At 42.8% G+C, this 26,101-nt stretch overlaps 4 protein-coding genes across 25 annotated transcripts in view; 2 read left to right on the top strand and 2 right to left on the bottom strand.

Annotated features, from left to right (window-relative positions):
• LOC101169212 (endophilin-B2) overlaps nucleotides 1-2,449 on the bottom strand; it is a 30,977-nt gene extending 28,528 nt beyond the window's left edge. For all 6 annotated transcript variants that reach the window (XM_011479643.3, XM_011479645.3, XM_011479644.3 and 3 more), the window contains exons 1-2: nucleotides 2,259-2,449; nucleotides 1,515-1,656 (exon numbers count right to left, since the gene is read on the bottom strand). In XM_011479643.3, the coding sequence (XP_011477945.1) occupies nucleotides 1,515-1,656; nucleotides 2,259-2,321 (205 nt within the window). In that variant the 5' untranslated portion in view covers nucleotides 2,322-2,449. The remainder of the gene's footprint in view (nucleotides 1-1,514; nucleotides 1,657-2,258) is intronic.
• On the top strand, nucleotides 2,438-12,174 carry dph7 (diphthamide biosynthesis 7). 8 transcript variants are annotated; one of them, XM_020706273.2, is made up of 10 exons: nucleotides 2,438-2,452; nucleotides 3,429-3,595; nucleotides 4,130-4,263; nucleotides 4,324-4,411; nucleotides 4,481-4,575; nucleotides 4,656-4,813; nucleotides 6,642-6,714; nucleotides 8,479-8,544; nucleotides 8,618-8,790; nucleotides 11,323-12,174. In XM_020706273.2, the coding sequence occupies exons 2-10, from the start codon at nucleotides 3,458-3,460 to the stop codon at nucleotides 11,727-11,729; spliced, it is 1,332 nt and encodes a 443-aa protein (XP_020561932.1). In that variant the 5' UTR covers nucleotides 2,438-2,452; nucleotides 3,429-3,457; the 3' UTR covers nucleotides 11,730-12,174. The 8 variants fall into 8 exon arrangements, with proteins under 8 accessions (XP_020561932.1, XP_020561931.1, XP_020561930.1 ...); XM_020706272.2 differs by lacking the exon at nucleotides 2,438-2,452 and adding an exon at nucleotides 2,487-3,058 and having other exon boundaries at nucleotides 3,432-3,595; XM_020706271.2 differs by lacking the exon at nucleotides 2,438-2,452 and adding an exon at nucleotides 2,487-3,058.
• Nucleotides 12,175-12,276: 102 nt separating this feature from the next.
• On the bottom strand, nucleotides 12,277-14,751 carry mrpl41 (mitochondrial ribosomal protein L41). 4 transcript variants are annotated; one of them, XM_004072794.4, is made up of 2 exons: nucleotides 14,409-14,751; nucleotides 12,277-12,870 (listed from the first exon to the last, which is right to left on the bottom strand). In XM_004072794.4, exon 2 carries the CDS (start codon nucleotides 12,852-12,854, stop codon nucleotides 12,447-12,449), a length of 408 nt encoding a protein of 135 aa, XP_004072842.1. In that variant the 5' UTR covers nucleotides 12,855-12,870; nucleotides 14,409-14,751; the 3' UTR covers nucleotides 12,277-12,446. The 4 variants fall into 4 exon arrangements, with proteins under 4 accessions (XP_004072842.1, XP_011477954.1, XP_004072843.1 ...); XM_011479652.3 differs by having other exon boundaries at nucleotides 12,277-12,873; nucleotides 14,409-14,540; XM_004072795.3 differs by having other exon boundaries at nucleotides 12,277-12,873; nucleotides 14,293-14,417.
• Nucleotides 14,752-16,332: 1,581 nt separating this feature from the next.
• LOC101159830 (patatin-like phospholipase domain-containing protein 7) overlaps nucleotides 16,333-26,101 on the top strand; it is a 31,272-nt gene continuing 21,503 nt past the window's right edge. For 2 of the 7 annotated variants that reach the window (XR_002290901.1, XM_011479639.2), the window contains exons 1-12: nucleotides 16,333-16,471; nucleotides 19,218-19,265; nucleotides 19,381-19,455; nucleotides 19,528-19,615; nucleotides 19,875-19,954; nucleotides 21,725-21,795; nucleotides 22,081-22,221; nucleotides 23,229-23,388; nucleotides 25,407-25,487; nucleotides 25,576-25,704; nucleotides 25,777-25,857; nucleotides 25,949-25,984. Coding sequence is in view for 6 of the 7 variants with exons in the window: in XM_011479639.2 (XP_011477941.1) it covers nucleotides 19,224-19,265; nucleotides 19,381-19,455; nucleotides 19,528-19,615; nucleotides 19,875-19,954; nucleotides 21,725-21,795; nucleotides 22,081-22,221; nucleotides 23,229-23,388; nucleotides 25,407-25,487; nucleotides 25,576-25,704; nucleotides 25,777-25,857; nucleotides 25,949-25,984 (984 nt within the window). In the remaining variant the exon portion in view is untranslated. Of the gene's footprint in view, nucleotides 16,472-16,524; nucleotides 16,710-19,217; nucleotides 19,266-19,380; nucleotides 19,456-19,527; nucleotides 19,616-19,874; nucleotides 19,955-21,724; nucleotides 21,796-22,080; nucleotides 22,222-23,228; nucleotides 23,389-25,406; nucleotides 25,488-25,575; nucleotides 25,705-25,776; nucleotides 25,858-25,948; nucleotides 25,985-26,101 lie in introns of those variants that run through there. The other 5 variants (XM_020706270.1, XM_011479640.2, XM_011479641.3 and 2 more) reach the window with 5 other exon arrangements.

Raw genomic sequence — 26,101 nt, 5'->3', positions numbered from 1 at the left:
GCCGAAACCCTTGACGGACATCTGCACATGTCAATCAAAGACGAATTCAAGAAACACTTATGAATTACGTGTATCATGCATATATCACACAAGACTAAAATACATGGAAAATGCCATGCCATCAATCATTTCTCCTCTATGATCAATATTCAAACGGTTGTCACTTCCATGAATTAAAAAGGATGCCATGCATACATCACTACCACATCTGAGTCCCTGATTGGTCCAAGTGTGACCTGGTTTGACTGTCAACGCGCGTTGAACGGCCGTGCATTCAGTACGTAGAGCCAACAAACGGTTAAAGAAACTTGTGTAGCAAGACATGAACGTGAGAGTTTTGAATGTGGCAGCCTGAATAGTACTTTTGATGCGCGTTTACATAAACTTTTAACTGGAAGCAGCCTCTTAAGCGTTTGGCCAAGAGTGGTGTGAGTGTACCCTAAGGAGAAATTAACCCCTGTGCTATCCTTGGCACTTTAACATTGGGAGTTGGGTCATCTAGACCCACTAGACAGTGCTCTGAACCTTTTTTCTTCAATGATTTGTGATCTTCACTGGTGTCCATGGATGACATGAAATCTTTCCACCTTTATCCACCTTTGTCATGGTAGGGAGAACACGTCAATGGAAGGGTGGGTCATCTAAGATAGCACAAGGGTTAAAAAACTTATCATCACATTTCTTTGGTACCAGATTGTTAGTTTCTGGTCAACTTTTCTCTCTTGTCCATGTCTAAACAAAGTTTTTTTTTATATCATCGAGATGAGAAAGGCTAAGCGGTCTTTTCTTCTAGATCTTTACGGCACACAGTACAGCTAATTTCAAATTGTCCTAAACTTCACAGAGAAAGATTTGCCAGAAAAATAACATCCACATCCTGCAATGCCATTACATGCTAACCGGATAAAACAGATATAAAAGCTGCTGGGATGCTTTCAAATAGAAACCAGTAACTTGTTATTAAATTAAGTAAATTTGATGGATTCCTGAATTAAATTCATATTTTGTATTACTGGGAGTTAAGTTTACAGAGACACAAAGGTCTGATAAGGTGATAAGGTTTTTCTTGGAACTATGGATGGATGGATGGATGGATGGATGGATGGATGGATGGATGGATGGATGGATGGATGGATGGATGGATGGATGGATGGATGGAGGGATGGAGGGAGGGACGGACGGATGGATGGATGAATGGATCCAATTTCATAAAATTTGAGTACAAAAAGTGCTGCAGATGCACAGTAATATTGCCATATCTAAGTAATAACTGTGTAAACAGCATCATTGGTGGTAGTGCGGTCTGTCAACATGCTTGTTTCTGTAAATGTACCACCTTTGGATTGCTGTGTGGGCTGTATATTAGACAGGTGTGAACCTCATATGTTGACCTAAACTGACAGCATGTCTCGTAGGATGAAAGGTTCCTATTTGTGGTAACAGTAAAGACACAGAAGGTGGTATATGATTATAAAAGATTACAGCGGGGCACTGGGCCCGCCACAGTGTCATACTTGGGTTGGGCTGCAGCAAGATCTCAGTCTGCCTGAGGATCTTCTCTGTCCAGTGTTTGGTGCAGTCCGCCCGGACCGTTAGGTTCTCAAAGTCCTGGTCCAGGTTGGTCTTCTCCGACTGCCACAGCTTCTCCTCAGTGAACTGAGAACGCACACACAAAGATCACACTCACTGATCGCATTCAAAGATTAAACACAAGACTTAAACACAACAACCACACTAATGGATCACAATCACAGATTTCACACAAGCATCACACTTACAAATCAAAGATCACACTCAAGGATGGTGGTACACAAGCATGGATCAGAAGAAAGGATAGCACAGACACAGGTCATACACAAGTATCACACTCATGGATCACACAAGGAAAACGATCACGGAATCCACACAGCGATGAAAAAGTCGGGTCACACTTGTGGATCACACTCGAGGTTCGCACACCTGTCTGCTTAAAATATCGTATGTAATCTACAAGTTTCTGAAAGTCTATTTTGACTCCAAGGCTATTAGTGAAAGTTTTGAGGCCCGTTTATGCGAACAGTTGGATGTGAACCGTGAACGCAACAGCTCCGGCTGGCGTACAACATACGACTGTCTTTGTCAGGACGCGCGCTGAGCAAACTGTCTGCTGCGCTGTGTCTATAATGAAATTGAAAAGGTGCTGAGTCAGGCGGGGGAACCACCACAGCAGCATCTGGCGCACTGAAAAGATTCGTGATGTAGAATAAAACGAGCGTCACCTGAACGGCGCGGGTGAGGAAGAGTCCAGCCTCGGTGGCCAGCCTCTTCACGTTAAAGTCCATAGCGTCTGACGAGCCCTGATACAGATGAGAGGGAGCAGCAGGACAAAACAAAACACAAATTTAAAAAAAAAAACACATAACATGGAACAGCGAGAGAGTCACGTGACCGGCACGGACGTGGCCCCTCCCTGGTAGGTCATAAACGTCATCCTCCAAAATGTGAAACAAACAAAAAACACTGAATGTCTGGAAAACACGTCTATTTCTAATATTTCTTTAAATTACCTTTTGATTATCGAGAACATCATTTATTGGTCGTCTGCAGGCTACGGTTTAATAGGAAAATGTATTGAAATACCGGTATTTTTTTATATTTGTGTCAACATTTAAACCATTTTTTTATGTAAATGCTCTATGTCTAAATTTACCCCCTTTAATTAAATGTATTTTTCTGTAAGCCTAAAAATACGCGCAGCTCCCGTGTTTTGTTTTTAAAATGGACACATTTCATGTTCATTTTCAGATCCGTAGATGTCTAATCAGGAAACTTCGTCTGCTTTGATACCAGGTGTTTGTGAGAAAATGCTGCTGTTTGTAATGACCTTATTTACACAATATGAAGGTTTGAAAAGAGTGGTCGTTGCACCCGTTTGTCAGTGTAACAGGTAAATAAACGTACTTTTTGTCTTGTCCCTGAACGCACCAACGTGGTCGCTGGTGACGTAGGCACGCACGTTAAGATCAGAGCTTGCTTCCATGTTATCTGCAAAAATGACAACTTTTGTGGTTCTGTTTGGGTGAGTTAAACTTTAGTTACCGTGGACTTGGTTAGTTGCAGCAACTAGTTAGATTAGCCGGTAAGGTTTACTCGCGTCAGAGTAAACTGCGTCACTTTCGGCGCGCTAGTTACTGACTTTAGTTAGTTAGCTTCGTTAGCTTATTATAATTATAATTGCTGCACATGAATTTCACTTTACTGACCACCGTTTTTCCGTTTTGTTTTTTAGTGTTCGTGATTTCAGTTTTGTTCCGTGTTGATTGTATGTTAAATTTGCACTGCGCTTTATTTGCCTTTTTTATTTTGTTGTTTCTGTGTGTTGATTTTAGTGTATTCTGTTACTTTTATTTCAAAGTTATGTATTGTTAATTTGCGTGCTTATGTGGCAGCAGAGCAGCGTGATGCGCGTCAGGTGGCCATGGCGTGGAAGTCGAGGACCCGCAGTCTGCAGGTGTTTGACACGCAGCTGAGCGCGGACTCGGTGGAGTGGTGTCCTGTCGCTCAGAGCCATGACGTCCTGGTGTGTGGGACGTACCAACTACAGAAAGGGGTAAAGGTCAGGATGGAATAAACCAACGACGCAGGAAAGTTTAGGGGAGGAACCTGAAGACATCAGAAACCACCAGATCGAAACCTCTGCTTGGACAACAACCTAAAATAGAACAAAAATAATGTCGGAACCTCAACAACGAAGTTTTATTTTGAAGCAGCTCCAATGAGAACCTGAAAAAAGTTTGGTAGAGGATGGAAAAAAACACTGAATTGGATTGGCAGTGTGTGGCATGGAGATGAAAGGCCTTTCCTGTTTATTCAGGTCATTTCAGGTCAATAATATTTTTAAAGTAGTAGTCTTATTTCTGAATGGATTTTGTGAGTGAAGTCTTTGCATAAAGTTTGGAATTTTGGGGTTTTTGTATAATTAGATCTGTGTGGATGAAATTTCCCTCAGTATGAGAACTATATTGAATAAAAAACACAAAAATCTTTACGTTCATAGAGAAATGCATAATATGAAGATTATCCAGTTTGCTTTTGTGGGCTCTTGGTTTTCTAACTGTTGCTGCTGATCATTTTTCATCTTGTACTGCAGGAAGGGGAGGGGGATGCACCCCCCAGCCGAACTGGCCGCTTGTACCTGTTTGAGTTTAATGGCGGTGGATCGATTGGCCCCCCTCTCACTGAGCTGCAGCGCATGGACACTGCAGCGGTCCTGGATTTGAAATGGTGAGTGGCGAGTGACTGCCGTCTCACGTTTCCTGCGTGTTCACTTCCCTGCGTCCTCAGGTGCCACGTGCCCGTGTCCGGACGGCCCGTGCTGGGAATGGCAGCCGCCACCGGCCAGCTGCAGCTCTACGCTCTGTGGGAGAGTCCGGTGAGAAGGCATGGTCGGATCAGACGGCCTGTGTGTGTTTGTGTGTTTATGTATGTGTGTTTTCTATAGGTGGGCCAGCGCAGCCTGCAGCCTCTGAGCAGCACTGAGGTCGGGGCAGAGCGGCTGCTCCTGTCTCTGGACTGGTCCACTGGAAGAATGGACGGGTACTGGAAGCTTCAGGTGCTGCTGGGTCCACATTTACTGACAGTCCCCTGTGAAACCGTGTTCAAACTTGTGTCGGCAGCAATGACCTGCGTGTGGCCTGCAGTGACTCTGCGGGCTGCGTGGGCGTGTTCTCCTTTGCTGAAGGCGCTCTAACGCCACTGTCCCAGTGGAAAGCCCATGACTTTGAGGCCTGGATCACAGCCTTCTCCTACTGGGACACACAGCTGATCTTTTCTGGTACACACACACACACACACATATAAAACATGCAGACTTGAACAGTGCATTTCAAATTACTATTATGCAAATGATATTTTTTCCATGATTTTTCTAAATACGCACTGTAATTTCCAAGTCACTAACCCTTTTGGAGTAAATATTAAATGTTACTAAGCAAACCTCCTAAAGTAAGAACCTTCAAATGCACTCCTGCACATCATTATGCACGACAGAGTTACACAACATTTGATAGATTCTAAAGAACTGAAAACGTTTATTTGTCGAATTTGCTGCATTAGGAGGCCATGTTTACTGAAATCAAAAGCTTTTCCTATTAAAAACATAATTTGGAAGCAGCTTCACAGGTTCTTGCATCCAGTTTCTGCTTGTAGTTCTTTGCAGGATGTCAGAATAGCCTCCCAGAGCTGCTGTCTGGATGTGAACTCCCTCCCACCCTCATAGATATTTTGCTTGAGGATGCTCCATAGGTGTTGAGGTCAGGGGAGGATGGGGGGCCCACTCCATCAGCTTATCTCCTTTTATGCCTATAACAGCCAATGATGCAGAGCTACTCTTTGCAGCATGAAATGGTGCATTGTCATGCTTGAAGATTATGGACAGTATGGTGGGTTTTTGGACCACAGAAGAAAGTGGTCAATCAGAAACTCCACATACATTTTAGGGATCATTTTTGCACCTTCAGGGACCCTAGAGGGGCCGACCGGCCACCTCCTTGCTGACTTTGCAACCTTGTTGGGATCTGGTGGCCATCCACCAACCACCCATTACTCCATCCATCTGGACCATCCAGGGTTACACGACACTCATCAGCGAACAAGACTGTTGTAATGGTATTTGATCAGCTTAATCCGATGTATTTGTCTGGCAGAAACCTCCTTCATTCTGCTTTCCTCTTCACCAACCGGTGTGTGCTCTGAATCAGCCACAGGTCTCTTAATGGTACGATGATCTCGCTTAAGTTTTCGTGACATATCCAAGGTTTTCATAGCTTTTCTAAGGCATTTAACTGTTTCATGCTTTTCAACAGAAGAGATCCTTTTTCTTTCCCATATTGCTTACAAATGTTGGTCTGCTTCACAATGTGGAACGTTCTTGTTTCGTAGTTTTTCCTTTTGAATTGAACTCACCTGGTTATCACAGGTGTCTGAGGTTGATGTCAGTGATCCAAAGAGACCCAAGACCCAATATCAGCCACAAGTTTAATTGGAAAAACAAAGAATTTTTTGTTTTTGACACTTAAATATAATTTGCATAATACTTTGGAATGCACTGTCCATGCAGGCCCATCAATGGCGGGAGAATCGAACTAAGATTTGTCTATCAGGATTAACCTGCCCAGAAGCATTCATTCAGATCGACCACTCCCGGGTGGAAAATTTGTGTGGTGAAACCATTGACTGTATGTGAGACCTGGACTGGGCGAGCGTGAGCGTCCTTGGAGCCAGACAAGCGGCTTATTAACACTTTATCCGGCATTTCTAAGATCATTTTTTTAATAGTTTGTGAATGCATTCTACTGAGCTTGTTAACAGCTTTCTAAGATCGTTAAGGAATCTTATCCTAAAGTGTTGCCACGAAAATATACATATTAAAAAAATTGAAGATGGGTGTATAAAATTAAATATTTTCTATACAAAATCAAACAAATGCTATATAAGTCAGACATTCGCTTCCAAAATCCAACATGTTGTTTGAAAGGCGGTATTTGCTACTGATGACATGATAAGTCATGTTCTGCTGTTAGTAACACCTGTAACGGATCATATCAGGCAGTTTAGACTTTTTTTTTCCTCGGTCCTGCATCACCCGAGTGTTTCCTGTCCAGGTGGGGACGACTGCAAGCTGAAAGGCTGGGACCTTCGGGCTGGCCCTTCCAGCCCCGCTTTCACCAGTAAAAGGTAGTAGCTGTGTGTGTGTGTGTGTGTGCGTGTGTGTTGATGCTGAAGCTCATTGATTCATTTATTTCAAGCAGTTTAAAAAGAAAACAAGGGGGGAAAAAAAGACAATAAAAAATAGATATTTAGGATATTGATGTATTCATTGATTACAAAATAAAACTGATATCTTCATCATTATTGCTCTTAATCATAAATAGCCATATTTGCACTTATATGTACTGTACACGCAATCCATTTACACACACAACACACTGAGTCCATTTAACATGAGGGTTGTCAAATACAGTTTAATTGCCTAAATAGGAAGAAACGGTTATTTACTTCCACCTCTATTATGTTTGACCAAACTTTATTCTGATAGTTGTCACAATCTGGTTCTTAACATTTGATGAAAGTCGGTAATTCAGTCTTTGCAGATTTTATTGATTGTGTTCTAAACATCTTATTACATAACTGCAGCACCAGAAGTCTTTATTGGACATCACATCATGAAGCAAAATGGTACGCCTATTGATTATGATCAAAAGATTTGACAGTATTGCAGAAATCCTCATTATAAATCGTCATGTAACAAAAAAGGACTTGTATTGTCCGAAAATCCTTACACAGTTTTATTAATAAACATCACGCATGAAAAATGACTGATTAATGATCTTTAGAAAGCATTGTTAAACCCTTCATCTCTGTATTTAAGATGACAGAACCATTAAAGGAAACAGAGAAAAAACTGAATTGGGTTTTTCCTCAATCTATGAGAATCTTAGCCCTGACTGAAACCTGTCTGTTTGTCTCTGAAGCGTCTTTTTCAGCATGAAGGGTCATAATGAACCAATCAAATGAAAGACCCACTCTGATGATATTGTGTTTTTGTTGTGTTTAACATGTTCTTGTTTCTGATGATAGAGGACACATGAAGAAATGCAAGCGTATTATTGCATTTTGAAGTGTTGTTTTATTCTAATTGTTTTAAATCAGATGCGGATGAAGAAACGCTGTTGGGGAAAAAGATCGGATTTGGGTCTAGAAAACATGGTGGGCGGAACACGAGCTCGCCGCTCCGCTCCGTTCTGATGCCTTCACTGTCAGACAAATGGATCCATGAACGCCTTTGTTTTCCTCGTCTGAAATGGATCTAAACTGTACAGCTGGATGGATCCAACACTGCTCACCAATGTTGTTGCACCGCTGATGTTAGCTTATGGCCGTAAGCTAGTGGGATAGGGTGTAGCAAATGGATGACAGGAAGTGAATTGACAGAGGTGAATCATTGATGAACTCCTGCTGCGCTGCAGAAACTATGAAAACTAGAAAACAACACAAGATTTTTGGTTTTATTTCATAATAAAAAGACTGAGAACACAATAGATGGAAAGTAGATGGAGTGGGACTTAAATGACGACATGTATTTTGAGTCAGGATTAAAAACTTCTTTCCAAAACATTAGTGCGGGCCAGAGCAGGTTAACATAGTGTTGTGATTTACCCCTTTGTACCTTCTAAATGTGTGTTTCTGCATCTTTGATGTACGATCAAATATCACCAATGCTGTTTGGGGCAGATGTCTCAGTAAGGAGGCTCAGAGCTGTCCTTCCTACCTTCTCTACCTGTGTGCGTGTCTCATTCCTAACCTGGATGAGGTTTTCTCAGGCGTCCTGCTTGGACGTGCAGCTGAAAAGGCTGAGCTCCTCAGACCGATCAAAGCCTTAGTGTGTTCTGCTGTGCAGCACCAGTGTGGTTTGTGACAAACGTCTTCTTTCTGTTGAAGGCACTCGATGGGGGTGTGCAGCGTGCACAGCAGCGCGCACAGAGAGCACGTGGTGGCCACGGGCAGGTTCGTACCTCACAGCCGCCCTTTTCAGGCAAGTCCTCCCTCAGCTGACCGATCTGATCTCCCGCCTCTGCAGCTACGACGAGCACGTTCTGCTGTGGGACAGCAGAAACATGCGGCGACCCCTCAGCGACACCCCCATGGGTGGGGGCGTGTGGAGGCTGAAATGGCATCCAACCCACGAGCACCTCCTGCTGGCAGCCTGCATGCATAACGACTTCCACATTCTACACTGCAAGCAAGCCTTCGGTAGGTGGAGGGATGACCTCAATCAAACATTCTTGTTGTTTTCCTGACCTTAGATCAAAGGTCATGCAAATCCCAAGGTCAGGCTGCTTTAAAGGACAGAAAAAATACTGATATTTGAATCCGACAAGTACATGAACATTAGAGATGTGCGATGATGTCAGTACAATATTGGTATTTTCAGATTGTTATCGAAAACATTAACTGTTGCATATTGGCACAAAATTAAAGTTGTGTCGATGTATTCTAACCAAACAGCCTGAGTGACCCTGAACGCATCAGCATTCCTGCAACAGACAGCAAACATGTTACCAGTTAATTCATCTGCCCCTCTGGCTGTTTTTACACACTAACACAGGCTGACCTTAGCATTAGCTCACATTCACGCCGCTTTTTCTTCATTCGCCTTAGCTATTGTTCCCATTGACTGTATGGGAGAACTGGACTGAGTGAGTGTGACAACATCCATAGACACGCAGCCACTACGTACATATTCCACGTACGAAACTTCGGTCTTGTGTGATACGTGCGTGACTCGCGCAACTCATCAGTGTTTCTCGCTTTGGACAGTCGTCGATGTGAGCAGAAGACAGTCGGGGTTTCGGCCGATGAGTCTTTATGTGAATTCAAGTTTGAGATGTTTAAAATTTACGGTCGGTTGACAATTATGCAGTTCAAGTGTATTTAACATAGTTTATACACGATTATTACATAAATCGTACGCATATGTGAAGGATTTTTGCAAATTTGCAGCTTTCCACAATCGTTCCACGTATGTCTAATGGGCTTTTCACTCATGTCCCACCGTTGTAGAACTTTTATATATCGCATACATGGCGCACGTCACGCTGATATGATGTAATTGATGCATGAATTTTGGGCCGGATTTAGCTTTTACATTAGTAAACCTGTTCTTTGCGTGGTTTATTCACACGTCTTCCGTGGTTTTAAAGTGGTTCATTCGTGATACATCTGTGAAAATTACACATAAAGACCACAACGTTTCTCCCTTTTTCCACGGATGTTCACATATGACGAATTTTCCTCCGTGCAACATGGGTGAAATGACGCCATGTTTTGCAATATAGCCGCCGCCATGTTGGCGCCAGATGTCATTCAGGAGTGAGTTGGTCTTAAACCGTTTCCATGGCAACCACTCTTGCCAATCAGGAGTGAGCTTGGGGCAAGTCCACACCCCTACCACTTGAAAGTGGTCGAACGTTTCAGACGTTTTATCTGATTGGTCAGTTTATAACTTAAATAACTTGCAATAAAGTAAAAATATGAGAAAAAAAATGAGGATTATCATGTTAAAAAAATGGTAGTAGACGTCTTTGGGAGTTTGGCTTTTTGGGACCAGCGGGTACTTCCTGTTTGGAACGCCAGGGGGGAGGAGTCACTTAGTCCAATTCTCACATAAATTCAATTGTCGCTCCTTCACCAGCCATTTAAAAGAAAATACAAACTGGATTAGACTGTAAAAAGTACCAGGTTCTTAAACAACATAAAGCTGAGGTTAAAAAAAAAAAGGTTTTGTGGTCACTTAACCTCGATTTGTTTTCCTTTTTCTCTTCTTTCATCAACTTAGAGGAATTTAGGAATCTTTAGCTTTAAGAGGATTAAACTTTGTTTATTTGTGACTTATTTAGATTTGAGTAAATTCCAAAGTGAAACATGGTGTTTGTTGAATGGAGGATCTGAGAAGAAACTTCATGTAATGGATAAACAGAAACGTGATAAAAGCAAAACCTGAAACGTGGGACGAGAAATTAAGACGAGAAGTCAAACAAAATGAGGACTAATTTACTCAAACAATAATTGCTATGGATAATCGACAACTGGATAGAAACACACCAAAATGTAACCGAACATAAGAAGACAACCGGGCCAAATTAAAAAAATAAAACTCCGATTGGACTGAACATCAGTAAACCCATGACTTTGCATTCAAAGCAAAGGTCGTCCGGGGTGACTGTGGATCCTTACAAAGTCTTAAATCAAACATAAATAAAATAAGGGCTTATTAAGCAAGAAATTGTCTTCAATTCTGGGGTATGGGTCTTGAAACTTGAAACTTTTCTCAACAATGCAATGTTGACTTCCTGTCATTAAAAAAAAAAAAAAAAACCTTTCCAGGCTGCGTCGTGCCAAAAGGCCGTGAACGGGTCATAAGTCGTTAAATCTCGGCCAGCTAGTTGGCTCAAGTTTACCGGTGTGGAAAAATGCGAAAGTACAAATTCATAAAGCAATTATTTGAAAGTGGTGGTTAAAATGGGTTAGTGGAAATCTTTTTGAGGCAACCTTTACGCTTTGCCAAAAGACATAGAAATTTGGCACAATGGAGATCATGACGATCAAATCGCAGGTGTGAGGCAAGAAACGTCCAGCTTTGTTTCATTTTCTTTGTACATACGTTCTTAAATTAGATTTTAAGGTTTTTTTAAAAAGCCCTTAATTTGAACTTCTGTAGATCTGGAGACACTCTGTCATCGGGTCTGAGATCAAAGCCTCACCGTATTTCTGTTTGTTGATCAGAGGGGGATGAAGGAGCGTGTCCCGTTGTCGCCTCCTACATTCTCCACAACTCCTTGGCTTATGGAGCGGACTGGTCCAGGGTGTCCCCGGAGGGGCCCGCCTCCTGCTCTCCCGCCAGCACAGCCCCTGAGGAAAGGCCCGCAGAGGGCGGGGGGCACCTGAGGATCCAGTATGAGTCTCCCACCGCCAGCTTTGACACGTCTCTGGAGGACGATTCAGGACGATACATCCCAGAGGGGATCGCTGCGCCCGTCGCCACCCCCACTGCAGGTCCGGCGTTCAACACGGAGGACGCCGCTTCTGTGTCGTGCCTGCTGGCCAGCTGCTCCTTCTACGACCACGTGCTTCACGTGTGGCGCTGGGATTGGACTCCAGAGCGGAGCAGCCAGGAACCAGACCCAGACTGACCCGTAACCACAGAGACACGATCGGTCCACACCAGAATGGAAGAAAAGCAGGTGCAGTGAGGAAGGTCTCCTTTTCTTCCGCTGAATGGTGACTCTTACATTCTAAAAACCCCTCAGTAAACGTTTGGGTTAGTCTACTCTCTGAACTCCTTTGTTTTGTAGCATCAACACAAAATCACCAGCTTCACTTTTGTACAACCCAGTGTGTAGACCAGCCCAGAATGAGCAGACAGAATGATGGTGACCCGTCCTCCACCAGAACCTTTTCAAGAAGGAAACTTAAGCTGATGGCGCTTTAGCTTCTGAACATGAACATCTAATTGGGATAAGATCAACCAAGTCTGACTGAAGTCTTGACATGTGCTCTATTCTCTTCTGTGGGCGGCACAGAGGCTGGCGCTTTCGCCTCACTGGAAATTTGTCTTTATTAAATCAGCAAAGAGTTGATGCCGATTTTGAACCAATGCAGGTAAACATTTGCATTCAAGCCTTTCTGCAAACACTTCCGTGTTTGGAGTCTGGACTGAAAAATAGCTTCAGACACAAAGAGCAGTCAGTCATCTTTATTTCAGCAAACAACTGTGGTTTTTGTAAAATGTTCTGTATTAACGGGACATGTGAAAGCAAAAGCAGAAGGTCAGTTTGTTCATTTGACATAAACCAGCTCTCAGAACAGAGTTGGTTCCCTCTGCAGGAGCTGTGCACAGGAGGAAGCCGCTAGCGCACAAAGTTCTTAGGATACAGCTTGATGAGCTTCCCTTTCTGTGTGGGCTCAAAGCCATACTTCTGCAGCTGCTCTGGGTTGAAGGAGCCTTCTTCAAAGTCTTTCCTGATCTGAGGAGCAACAGCGTCATCAAATAAACTCTGCGCTGTGACCGGAGGCTCAGTTCCCTCCGAGGAGCGATACGACACGTACGGCCTGAGCTTGAAGCCTTCCAAACTGGGCACCACAAACTCTGGTATCATGGCCCGCACCGCCACAAACTTCCCGCTGGAGAGCCGCAGTCCCGCAGGCCGTGCGCCCCTCCCTTTGTTGTGGGTCCTGGATCCACGCTTGCTGGTGAACTCGGACATCCTGTCCGCACCTCGAACCAGACCTCTGATGAGTGTGGATAACACCCCCATGAGGACAGCAGGTCTGCTGCTGGCAGAGGGACATGAACAGGAGCTCTTCAGACATGGGACCACATCACAGTCACAACCACAGCATCATTAATGAACCGGGTCACATAGTCTGATCCTAAATCTCTATTTTTCTTCCAGTGGTGCCGCAAAATACATAATCTGACGTCCTCTATGAAATGCTGATTACTTCAAAAATAATTTAGAGCAGTTAGTTTCAGAGTCACTGAAGGCCAGGGTTAGATGAGGACAGGAAGCATCTTCCGAAGCGATCAGTCTTACGGTGGATCTAAAGGACCTTCTGGCTGTGAACATCCTAAAAAGACCCACTCCAAGAAAACGGTGATTTTTGGTCGTTTTAAAATGTTCTTGTAACATTTTTCTGATGATCGGACATGTATAAAGAAATTTAAACTTGAAATTGCATTTCGTTTTCCTCAAATCGTTGCGAATCCGGTGCAATTTATTACTGTAAAACTGTCAACAACTTTGAGCTTAAAACAGTTTGAGTTTTCATCTGCTGTTCCTATATTTGATGGATTTTGTCTTTTCCTTCTTTGGTCAATCGACTGCAGATCCGATCCAGCCTTCATTTTAAATTGTTCAGCTTCTTTCAGTCACTGTCTTCTAATGCTACTACCTCAACAGATAAGACTTCATTGTATGTGACAAACTTAAAGAAGACATGGTTAATCTTGCTCCAATTGTGGAAGAACTCCAGTTTCCTCATAATGAAGTACAGTCTGCTTCATCATCCTCGTGTAAAGCAGACTGTACTTAATGATGCTTTATCCCCATTTGTTGTCTCTGCTTTCATGTCTTATGTCCAGGTTAACATGGAGGTGATTTTCCTTCACTTCTTCAGATGAACACAGTTCTACAACTCCACAAAGTTGTCCTTTGTTTCGATACATTCAGTTTGTTCATGCATCAAATATAAAAAAGGATTCATTAATTCTCAGTACCAGGTCTCTGATTTAATCTGTGACATGGCCAGTAACCGTAAAGTTATCTATATCATTATCATCTGATTTATTGGACGAGAAAGATGTGAATGCAAATACTTTAACATTTTTTACGTCTGGGTAGGTTTAAAAAGAAATTGTGGTGTAGTCACAGGCTGAGTGAAACACCAAACGGGTATTTAACAGAAACAAAGTTAGTGTCATACTAACTTTACACGCTTTATCCTGCAAAAACATTCAATCACGTGTGGCAGGTGAAGTCTGAGACAGCTCTGACCCCCCAGGTGTTCCTGTTAAATAATCGATGAATGAAAAGCAGGTTTAAAAAAACAACTAGATTATTAATGTCAAGTAGAAGATGTCAAGATTACTGCAGTTGTGAGATTACTGTTATCATCTGAACAGCATAATAGACATCATCAGAGTTAGTTGCTAACTACTAAACTAGCCAAAACAAACCACAGCTACTAGCTTACTCCTCTTCCGTCTCGTTAGCTGCAGACAAACACGGTGCTCGACGAGCTCCAAAGTGTATTTTTCTAACATGAAGCGGGATTCAAAGCGGCTAGAATGTTAAAAGACCTTTTCTCACCTTGAACACACTGGTTAGCTGCTTCCAGACCGCTCTAGCAAGCGTGCCTCACCATCCAAGGAAAGCCTCTGTGATTGGCCAGAAGTCTTTCCCAACGACCAACCAGAACACGGAATACTGGCTGACAGTTCAGAGGAGCAGCCAAGAAACACCACGTGACAGCGTAAAGCTGCGTTTAATGGCCTGATATCGGACAGTTCATGATTTAAAGTGATTTTGGTGAAATTCGTTTATTAAATTTGATTCGAATATTTATAGTGCATATTCTTCGGTTGTGTTTCACAAAATCATGTAACTATTTTCACAGTTATTTTCAACTATTTTGAACTGACATCAAACCCCAATTATTTATTGTTTTATGACTTCATGTGATTGACTACCAACCGACTAAAATATTTGTTTTATTATTCTGACTTAGAAATATCAAATGAATTTTTATTTTCTTGAGTCCAAAAATTATTCAAAAAGTAAATACTAGAAGGTGATTAAGTGTCTGTTATAGCCAGAACATCCTTAAAGTGGTATGTCATTTTACTGCATGTAAAAGGTGCTGATTGGAAAAGTCTTTTTTCTTCTCCTTTTTGTTGTGGCTCTTAAAACGCTTGTTTTTTGCATTTCTTGGTGTTTTGTATGAGCAAAACTTGGCCATAAAGTTTATTTAGAAGAGAACTATCAGACACAACTCTGCATCTATCCCCACTTGAGACAGGTACTTAAAAGCACTGGATTCTTTGTTCCTGTGGTTGTCTTTCTTCTATTTTTGTTTGTGCATCAGTAAAGAAAATTAAAGACCCACTCCATGAAAATTTTGTTTTTTTTGTGCATTTAACATGTTTTTTGCAGCATTTTTGTAATTTTGGCGAACATGCACAGTACCTTGCAAACCTTGAACTTTTCAACCTTTTGCCACATTTCAGGCAAATAAAGATATAAACCTGTAATTTTTTGTGAAGAACCAACAAGGGGGACACAATCATGAAGTGGAACGAGATTTAATGGATATTTCAAACTTATTTGACAAATTAATAACGTTTAACCTTCCAGTGCAGCAAACTCTCTCCAGATGTGTGAATGTGTGAGTGACTGGGTGAATGGGTCTGTGACTGTAAAGCGCTTTGTCCTTGTAGGAAGAAAGGCGCTATACAAGTATACGCCATTTACCATTTACCAGATGTTCAGTGAGAACCTCTGAATGGTCCCTTGTTGACCTAAAGGAATAATGATGATGAATAGAATCCACCTGGATGTAATCAAGTCTCTGTTTAAATGTACCTGCTCTGTGATGGTCTCAGAGGTCTGTTTAAAGCACAGAGCATCATGAAGAACAAGGAACACACCAGGCAGGTCCGCCATACTCTGTGGTGGAGATGTTTAAAGCCTTATTTGGATGCAAAAAGATTTACCAAGCTTTACTCATCCCAAGGAGCACTGTGCAAGTGATACTATGGAAATAGTGTCAGACCACTGCAAATCTACAAATTCTAAACTTTCAGCTCAAACAAGAAGACTGATCCGAGAATGCAGTGAACTGCAGAGATGAGATGATCTACAGCCGAGGTGGAGGAGTCTGTCCATAGGACAACAATCAGTGATCAGTGCACAAAAGTTAGTCTCTTTACATGTAAATAAATAAATGCTCGAGATATATAAACGGCAAAGACTTTTTGTTTTTTAACCCAACCTTTTTTGTCATAACTTTACGATTTTATTCTCGAGTGAAGTCAAGGATTCCATCTGCGGCTGCGCGTCGAGACTGGGAGTTTTCTCGTCTGCTCAACAGCGCCTCCTGGCGCCGGGGACGGAGACATGCAGCGGGACTCTCGGCCCGTCAGTGCACGGGAGCTCACGCGGAGTCACGTTCAGACACAAAACACGACGTTTCGCGCACGGGGACGTGCACCTCCTCCTTCTGGTCGCGTGCACGTGTGAATGCGCATCCGTGAGCAGAGTTTTCTGCGCGATCTTTGAAGCAGATTCATTCTTTTGGTTTGAACTCAAACTTGGAGAGGAACTTCTCACACGCGCACGCGGCGCGTACCCACACGCACACTTTAAGGACCGTGGTAAGAGACGACTTGTGTATTTGAGCATGCGCGGTCTCCTCATAGCTGTCCGATGATTGCGCGTTTCGTCGTTGTGGCTTTGTTGTTGTGCGTCTGGGGGGTTGTGAGTTTGTTGTTGTGGTGAGTTTGCCCGCGCGGCTGCTGCGGGTCTGATGATCCTCACTCAGCTCCAGCAAAGGTCAGAAGATTTGAATGACGCTCGCAGAGGAAGATCGGGTCCTCATCGGGATCCCTGCAGGTCTTTGGAGAGAGACAGGGGTTCTGGAGGGGGATCTTGTTCCAGGCGTTCTTGGGTTGAACTTTGACCCAGATTTTGTAACGCGCGTGGCTCTTAGCCGTGCGCGTGACTCATGAAAGCCTTCTCGGAAGGGGAAAATCAGATCAATCCTGGTGCAGCGTTTGATTTAAGATCAATGCTGCCTTTTCCAGCTTCTCCTGAAGTACTCAGAACTCCGTTTACTGGCGTTGGACCCAGAAACCCAAACACTCATGCGCAAAAATGAGATATTAATTGTACTGGATGATTGCACAGTTAGAGCCTCAACCCCCTGCTGCAGGGAAACAGGTGGACTTGAGGGACTTTAACCCAAATCCTGCCTGAAGTTCACTTCAATCTGACAGCTTCCATCAAATATCTATAGATCTGGATATGAGACTACAAAGAAGATAAATAGACAAATGTTCCCTCAAATTAATCGTTTGTGTGCACAAATGAGTATTTTGAGGCCACACAAAACTAATTTAAGGGAATACAATTAGTTTTTAATGCAAACAAAATACACAATATAACACAAAATACAATTGTGTGACCCCTACTAGAAACTAGAATATAATTAAAAAAAACTACTTTATACGAACAAAACAGTTTTTTGGAAAATAGAATATAAAAAAAATTGTGCCGATACAATAGTAATTTGGAAATAGAATTTAAAAATGGCGAGCAGCACAAGAGAAATTTGAAGAATAGAATAGAATTTTTAAAAATTGATGGAAATAAGAAAAAAAATTCTAATTTGTTTTTCCACAAAGTCGTAATTTGAGGAATAGAATAGAACTAATAAAGCAGTTGTGTGTATTAATACTAATTTGTGCGCATAAACACTAAATTAAGGACTAGAATTTAAAAAATTGTTTGCACAAAATAAGAATTTGAAAAATAGAAGAGAACTTTTTAAAAAAATGGTAATATGTGTTCACTCGATACTAATTAATAATAATAAAATATAATAATCATTCATGGCCACAAATGATTAATCTCTGGGAACAACAAATGATTTTGTCAGTGTAGAGATCTGAGATGAGCGGAGACTGCAGCACAGCCTGCAGTTACTGGAGCAACAGCAAATAACGGTTACAGTGAGGCTGCAGGAGCCCTCAACAACTCATGGAGCTCATCATTACTACCCAGTTTATTCAGACTTTAACTGGTAAAAATGCTGCAGCTCTGTTTCATCACTTCTTGTTTTTTTTAGTGTCAGAGGAGCCTCCAGAGGTTGTGGTCTGGGGGGGGGGGGGGTCTGTAGGGGGTGGGAGAGACCTGGAGGGGCATTATCAGTTGCTTCAAAGTCCAAAGATCCATGAGCTGTTTCTGATCGATCAAAACCATAAATCGTCTCTTGTCTTCATCAGGCATGACGGTTTGCTCAGCATGCAGAGCTTCACACCATCCTGGGCTTTTCAGATTCTAGCTCTGAAATAAGCCAATCATTTCCAAACTGTAATGACTTACAGAGGACTGGTTTAGTCTAGGAAATATTTGCTTAAAGAAAAAAAAAGAGAGTTAATCTAATACACAAGTTACTAAATAAGTAATAACCATGGAAAATCATTAGTAATGCTTTATACTACTTTGTTACAGTAAAAAGTAATGTGTAATTGTAATGTTTTACTCAGGTAATGAGTTACTTCCTACACCAGTAATAATAAACAACGCTTGCATGCGATTTCGGACCGTACCACTATAAAATCATGAAGCAAAACACTCTTTTGTTGTTAATATCCAGCAGTTTTTAATTCAATTCTTTTTGCATTCATATTAATCAACGTTTATCTGCTTTGGGGTTGATAGTTTTGCTTTTCAAAATCCACAATGATGAAAATGGTGTTTTCGCCATGTTCCCATGGCGTTCTGCTGATGATAGAGGACATAGATAAAGACAGTTAAGAAGAAAATTGCATTTCTGAATTTTTCTTTATTCAAATGGTGGTGAATGAGGAGGAGATGAAAAAATGCTGTTTGAAAAAGATCCTGTTTGTGTCGTAGAAAATACTCCGGCTGGGCCGCAATCTTCCTGCTCCATTCCGATGCAGACAAATGGATCCATGCCTCCTTGTTCATGTGTGCATCATCCATGCACGTCTTTGTTTTCCTCGTCTGAGCTGGAATCTGGATCTAAACTGTATGGCTTGATAGCTCCAATATTGCTCACCATTTTTGTTGCACCAGTAATGTCAGGTTGGGGGGGGGTGAGGGGCTGTAAGCTAGCAGGAGAGCGCATAAACAGATGGTTGATGAGAAGGGGGCCCGGGGTTACTTCCCGCCAACAGTCCCGCCCACAATTCAGAGGCGAATTTCTGATGAACTACTGCCGCTCTGCAGGAAAACTTTTGCCTGAAAACGGCACAATTAAAAGCCACATTTTATCTGTGAAGTGATGCAGTAATCAGGAATGTAAAAGTCTTTATTACTGTAAGTGTTCATCTGCTGAAACCCTAACGGCGCCTCCTGTTGGCGTTTTCTCATCAGGAAGCCATGGAGGAGCGCAGCGAGGAGGAGATCTGCAGCATGCTGCCCGTACGTCATCTTCCTCTGTGAAACTTGCACAGTTCAGAAAAGTCTTCACACAGCAGAGATTTGAAAAGACATTGGTGTTGTTGGTCATTGTGCATTTTGTGCGTTTGTCTTTCAGAACCTGCTTCCTCTCAGCAGCGACATCCGGACCCGCATGGAGCAGTTTGTGCAGGACCGGTTGGAGGCCAACATGGTGAGCCGCACAAACGTGTTTGTGTGTCAGTCTGAGAGGGCCGCCACACACGCTTGTGTGCTTGTGTTTCAGTGGGTCTCTGTGCTGCTGGGCGCCGTGGCAACCGCCTCTGTTGTTGGATTTGTCGTGCTGCTTCTCTACAGAAGATACAAGCTGTCAAGTCAGTCTGAACATGGCGGGCGTCACATGCACACATGGGTCTCACTCATCATCATCATCATCACACATGCATCACAGGGCAGTGGGGGTCAACCTAAATATTCAACCAAAACGTATTGACAGATTATGACCAAACATGCAGGCATCTGCTGAACGCTCCACACTGTAGAAGCAGAGCTGCTTCCTCATCTTCAGGAAGCAGCTCAGTCTTCATCATCTGGACTGAGTAGGAGTCTCACTGACGACATCTGATCTTTCAGAGGAGGAGGCTGGTGCTCCACACTATCGCTTCAGGAAGAGAGACAAGGTGATGTTCTACGGACGAAAGATCATGAGGAAGGTCAGTACCACCCAGACGACACCCCCTCCTCTTCCTCCTCATCATCATCCTCATCTGGCCAATTTTTACTCATCCTTTGGTCCATTCACACATTCACACCTAGCCTTCACTCCTCTCCTCCATCATCTTCTCTCTTGTTAGTCTGGATTTCTCTGGGGTTATCAGCATTAGTTAGTCTTTACCAGCTCAGTCAGCTGACATCACGTGTTAGTTAGACTAGTTAGTTATTAGGGAGTCTTAGCAGGAACACAATAACTGAAAGAGCATTAAAAACCTAAAATCCGATGAACAGAACAGAGAACCTTAAAGTCTGAATCATTCAAGAGCTTCTAAAGAACAGATGAAGATTTTCCTCCAGAAGTTTCTTCGGCTCATTGGGTTCTGCTGCGAGTCCTGAACTTCAGTGGAGGAAGTGGAGGAGCATCTCCACTGCGCTTCAGAGCCTCAGGACAAAACTGTTCCCTTTTGAGGTCAACAAAGAGGCGGAGCTTCCATGTGGGTCAGGAGAAGAGCAGTGCAGCATCTGCAGTCAGACGTTTCCTCCAGAACCAGCTTCGCCTTCAGCCTGGATGACATCAGAGCTTCCCTAAGCTCCAGCTCACCTGCTGCATCACTAACCTTCATCATCTGGGTTTAACAGAGGCACTGCCTTTTATCTTCATCCTCATCTTCTTCTTTATTGTCGCTGCATTTTCACCTTCATCTGCTCCCTCGTCCTCATCTTCATGTTGTTCACCTTCATCCTCCCCTTTTCCTTCCTGTTCACCTTCCTTTTCATTCCCACCGAGATCCTCTTCATCTTTACTTTCATTCTTATCCTCTTCGTCTTTCTTAATCTCATAATCTTCTTCATCTTCACTTTCATTTAGTCTTCCATTTTCCTTATTTTTCATGTTGTTCACCTTCTTTTTCATCTTCAACGTTGTCCACATTGATGTCTTCAGCCTCATCTTTACCATTAATAATCATCTTTACCACTGATTATTAAATCTGTCAGAGTCTACCAGAGTGATAGAACCAGCGGAACGTGCCTTGCTTCAGCGTTCAGAATAAACGGTGTAACCTGACCTGAAGGTCAGAGCTTCTGCTGGTTGGGGAGAAGCTGCTCTCGGATCAGATCTGCTGGTGGAGAGTTTGACCCTTGACCCCAGGGTCAGAATCATCAGCAGACACTAAAACGGTTTTGATGTAGAAGTAAAAGTTCTGAAATATGGATCCACTGTTCCTAGGTGAACCTAATGAATTATGGTACTTGAAGGGCTGCACGATATGAGGAAAACCCGCAATTTGCGATATTAGTGATCAGTATTGGGATGACGACAGAACTTGCGAAACATGAACAAATAGCAAAACAACAGTTTAATTTAAATAAGAGTCGACATAGCTTAAATTATACTCCAAATGAACCTCGTCTAACATTAAAAGGGCTCCCCCTGATTGGTCAACAATGTAAAGGAGTCCATCCAATTGGTCAAATGCATAAAGGGATTTATTTGATTTGTTAAATAATGCAAGCTGCCATAAGACTGTTTTAGCACATTTAAGGTAACCATTTATGGCAACTTTTGCGACATGCAAATTGCACAGATTGATATCACGACAAAGATAAATTTGTGATTTATTGTCCAGGTCGACAATTTGGTGCTTGTACCAAAAAAAAGTACATTTTGTCTGAATTATAAACCCACCAGCTACCAGGGACTGTTATCCTTCAGTGTTCACAGAAACCTGCACTGTCTAAATCGCTTCCTTCTTTTCCTCCACCTGCAGGTTCAGACGCTGTCCACAGCTCCAGCTTCCAGGACCAGGAAGAGGACCAAAGTTCTGTCCATCGCCCGCAAGTGAGACCTTTTTAAATGAAAATATCTCTGTGTTTGAAGTCCATTCTTTAGCTGAGCTGCTGTTTTCATGTTTCTGTTTATACTTTTAGCTCTCAGGATGCAGTTTAATGATTTCAAACAATCTGTGAGGTCTCAAATGTCAAATTTTGATTATAGTCTTGGCTGTATGTCAGGTGGAGGAGCTGCTCCGGGTTAACCAGAACCAGCAGTGTGATGTTTGAGGGCTCCTCCGCAGAACAACTGCTTAACCGTCTGTGTCCTTTCCATCCATCCTGTGTTTGTCAGGATCATGCGGATTAGGAAGGAGCCCCCCACCCTGCAGCCCAAAGAGCCTCCTCCTTGCCTGCTGGAAGCAGATCTGACCGAGTTTGATGTGCAGAACTCTCATCTCCCATCGGAGGTTCTGTACATGCTGAAGAACGTCAGGTGGGTTGGAGAGTTTCTGGGAGAACTTCTTCAGGACAGAAGCAGTTACCAAGACTTCACAGCCGAAAATGATCCACATGGGAGTAAGACAGCATAAGAAGGTGCACCTACGTGCACATTGTCACTCATGGACTTAGCAGCTTCCACATCCATCTTCAGAGTGATGCAGATGAAGTCATCTTACAGCTTTCTACAGTCACATTCCTGCTGCTCCCGACCCACGGTAGAACACAGAGAAGTTCCTCATGGACCAGATGGATGTGGAAAATGCCCAAACCACTAACCTTAGATGAAACCCTGGGTCCTCGAGATGCTACTATCCTTTCCCTCACAAGCATACAGTTCACTTTTAGCACGAGGCATGCTAACTGAGGTTCATCAAATCTGAGATGTAGATCTCTGGATTTTAAAGTTCATTGAGATTTGCTGTAATCATTCTTGCAGATGTCCTTTGTTTCTGTGTTAGAATGAAGTCCTGGAGTGAAATGGTCGTCAGCAGGTTTCCGCTCATTGATTTCCTTTATTGGAAAGAAACTGGACAACAGAAGTTGAAATCAAACATCTTGACCTGAAATGGAAAAAAAATCAACAGTAGTTCCTGAGGTTACAGGTTGTGTCAGATGAACCCATACTGACCCTGAACTCATCAAACAAAGGAACCTTTTATTTCAGGGTTTAACACAAATTTTCTTCCTTCAAACTAAACATTTTCATGAATGCATTGTTGCTTTTCTGTCCTATCATAAACTGGCAGAACTCTTTCTGGCCCTGTGATTGGCCTCATTTTCCCAAAAAATCATCTTAGACCTGCTCAGAGGTTAAGTTAAGGGGAATTGGATCTTTTTCTGGAGTGCATGCTGAACACAGTGGGTCAGGAGTTGTAGAACGAGATTCTGCACAGAGATATGTCGCCCTCTAGTGGTTAACTCCAGATTGCAGTGAGGTTTCTGCGAAGACAGCGGTGTCTGCTGTGAATGTTGCTAACGCAGCTTTGCCTGTGCATTCAGGGTGTTGGGACACTTTGAAAAGCCGCTCTTTCTGGAGCTGTGCCGCCACATGTTGCTGATCCAGCTGCACCAGGGAGAGGGGCTTTTTCGGCCCGGTGACACTGATGACAGCATCTACGTGGTCCAAGACGGGCGTCTGGAGCTGTGCATCCACGAGAGTGTGAGTCTGGGGTCCACACGTTCACCCAGACTTTGTTCTGCAGCTTCTCTGAGGATGAGGGTTGTCTGAAAAAAGCAGCCGCTGAGGGAAAAACCAAACCAAGTGAAGAGTTCTTTCTCAGGTTTAAAGCTGCACAGGAGTTCACACCAGCATATCATACCTAACCTGGAGAGAATCTTGAAAAGATGGTTGAACATCAGCGGCTGAGAAACAGCTCTGAAGGCTGAAATGTTCACAAGTCTCCTTCTGCACGGTCAAAGTTAAAACGAGCAGAAAAAAAAGTCCTTTACACAACCTGTGGAGGCAACAGCAGTAACACAAAGTCAACTTGGGCTAAGTATCACCAAAAATGTCCAGAAATTATTCAATTCAATTCACCAGAGATTGATTTGATTCACACATTTTTTTTCCGATTCTTACGATTTTGAATTTTCACTGTTTACACATTTAGACATATTTGTATAGAAATACACTATAAATCTATACTTACAGACTTATTAATCTGACACAGTTCACATTGTGTAACATTTATTATCGATTGTTAAATGATGTCTCAAATGAAGATCCAACAAAAATGTACAAATCATTTTCTTCTGCCTCTCCTGAAGGCCGGTTCAGTTTTGACACGTAGGGACCACAAGCCGCAATTTTCTCAAGAGATAAAAATTGGTGACCATAAATGATACAGCTTCCAATTCTGAACACAAAAATAAATCAAATAGATCAATAGACCTAAAATTAAGCAAGTTATTAATATTTTACGTCTTGCTGATTGCCTTTGTTTTACGAATAGAAAACAATGGGAAAACTTGGTAGATATATCCAGGTTTTTTAGTCTTTTTCGATGCCACATCTTCCCTAACTGTGCTCTAAACACATCAATTTGTCACAGGACGTTATTCAAGGGATTCTGCAATTTTTAATAATTTTTTGAAAATTGTTCATTTGATGTTTTTACAACTTTATTCCAGACGTTTTGAGCAAAATACTGTGATTTAAACCACAAATATTTATTTAAAAGAGTGTTTCCTTATAAGAGTTTCAAAAATTTCTGCCTTTGAGGGTATACAGCAGTTCATTTAGTCAGCAATGTATGTTTTAGGTCGACCGAGCGTTAGCATTAGTCGTCCTATGGGAAATTCCATTATTTGCCCATTTGGCACCGGAAAAGGAAAGGCATAAAAGATCGATCTCTACTGTTATGTATCGATCATTGGTTTATTAAGCTTGGATCAATTCAGATCAATAATCGATTTGATCAACTCAGCCCTAAAATCAACACAACAAGAAAATGACAGAAACCCTGATGGTTCAGAATAGGGTTCGGCTGATTACTGGAACAGATATTTGTTATATTGCCGTAGATCAACATCTGCCTTTCTTTAATCTACGTGCCGATATTGAACTGCAGCGGCACCTCTTCGTCTCCGGCATTGGCCCGCCCACGGCGCCATCTGATTATGCAATCAGCCCTCTACACGTAACACTACTAGCAGCTATAGGGCTGTCACCTTCAACACAGTAATAACTCGTTGATGCAAAAGTCTTTGAACGCTGTTGATCTTGCTTGAAAAAGTGAAGGTTTGCCTGAGCTGCTCTGAGCCTGAACACAACTACAGCTCCTCTTTCCTCTGCTCAGCGCCAGCATAAACAGCTGTTCACACCACTTGCAAAACATCAGAGAAAGTTTCTTCGTGCATCTCCGTCATCTGCAGTTTATGAGTCCAAGAGAAGCTGCTTGGTTGGAGAACATGCTGAAAAACTTGGATTTTTGCTTCACTGGAACTACTGACATGTTTTTCTCCAATTCACAGGACAAGTTTCAGGTTTGCACATGCGATTCTTAATTCTCAATTTCCGGTTGGGTGTCAAAAACCGCAAACGCTGCGTCTAGATCTGGCCTTTTTTCCACTAAGGGGGGGTTGCAGATACTCAAGGGGGTATTTGCGTGCCTATAATGTCTTCAGTTTCCCTGCATGCATGTGCCTCCTCCCACATCAAAGTGTATGTTGCTGCAGGATGGGACGGAGGCCGTGGTGAAGGAGGTGTTACCAGGAGACAGTGTCCACAGTCTGCTCAGCATCCTTGACATCATCACCGTACGTATGCAGCCCCCAGCTGACAGCTCTGTTTTTAGAAAATGGTTCATTCCATGCCCCCCCCTTTCCCCACCTGCCTTTACAACAGGGCCACCCGGCGCCATACAAAACAGTGTCTGCCAGGGCCGCCGTCCCCTCCACAGTGCTGCGCCTTCCTGCCGTGGCGTTCCAGGCCGTCTTTGAGAAATACCCAGAGACTCTCGTTCGTGTCATCCAGGTGAGTCCATCTGCACAGGTGGTGACCGAGCTCAGAGCCGATAACGCCTCCTGTTTTTTTGCCCCCATCTAGATAATAATGGTGCGCCTCCAGAGAGTGACCTTCCTGGCCTTACACAACTACCTGGGCCTGACCATTGAGCTCTTCAACCCGGTACTCCTCCCACAGAAATGTTTGATTCTGTCGCTGCCAGATGTGATGTCAACACTGTCCTGTTATGTTTAAAAACCTTCATTTTTGTCAGAAAAATCGGGGCAGGAGGTGGTCCCTCTTCAACAAGGTTGGATTGATACGTGAAGTCAAAATGCTCACAAATCACAATCAGTTATTTGCCACAGTTTGAAAATTTGATTTACTTGACCTTTATTTAAAGGCAGCGAACGCTTCACCCCCTTTA

This window comes from Oryzias latipes, chromosome 9 (genome assembly GCF_002234675.1).
Source record: "Oryzias latipes chromosome 9, ASM223467v1".
In the NCBI taxonomy this organism is placed as follows: domain Eukaryota; kingdom Metazoa; phylum Chordata; class Actinopteri; order Beloniformes; family Adrianichthyidae; genus Oryzias; species Oryzias latipes.
The sequence above is the reverse complement of the archived record's forward strand: the minus strand, read 5'-3'. Positions and strand labels throughout refer to the sequence as shown.

Bases quoted from the DNA above. Each gene is read 5' to 3' on its own strand.
- dph7 (XM_020706273.2), top strand. From the start codon at position 3,458: ATGGCGTGGAAGTCGAGGACCCGCAGTCTGCAGGTGTTTGACACGCAG. The intron at 4,412-4,480 runs GTGAGAAGGCAT...TGTTTTCTATAG, and splicing joins ACGCTCTGTGGGAGAGTCCG to GTGGGCCAGCGCAGCCTGCA. The intron at 4,576-4,655 runs GTACTGGAAGCT...TTGTGTCGGCAG, and splicing joins TCCACTGGAAGAATGGACGG to CAATGACCTGCGTGTGGCCT.
- mrpl41 (XM_004072794.4), bottom strand. From the start codon at position 12,854: ATGGGGGTGTTATCCACACTCATCAGAGGTCTGGTTCGAGGTGCGGAC.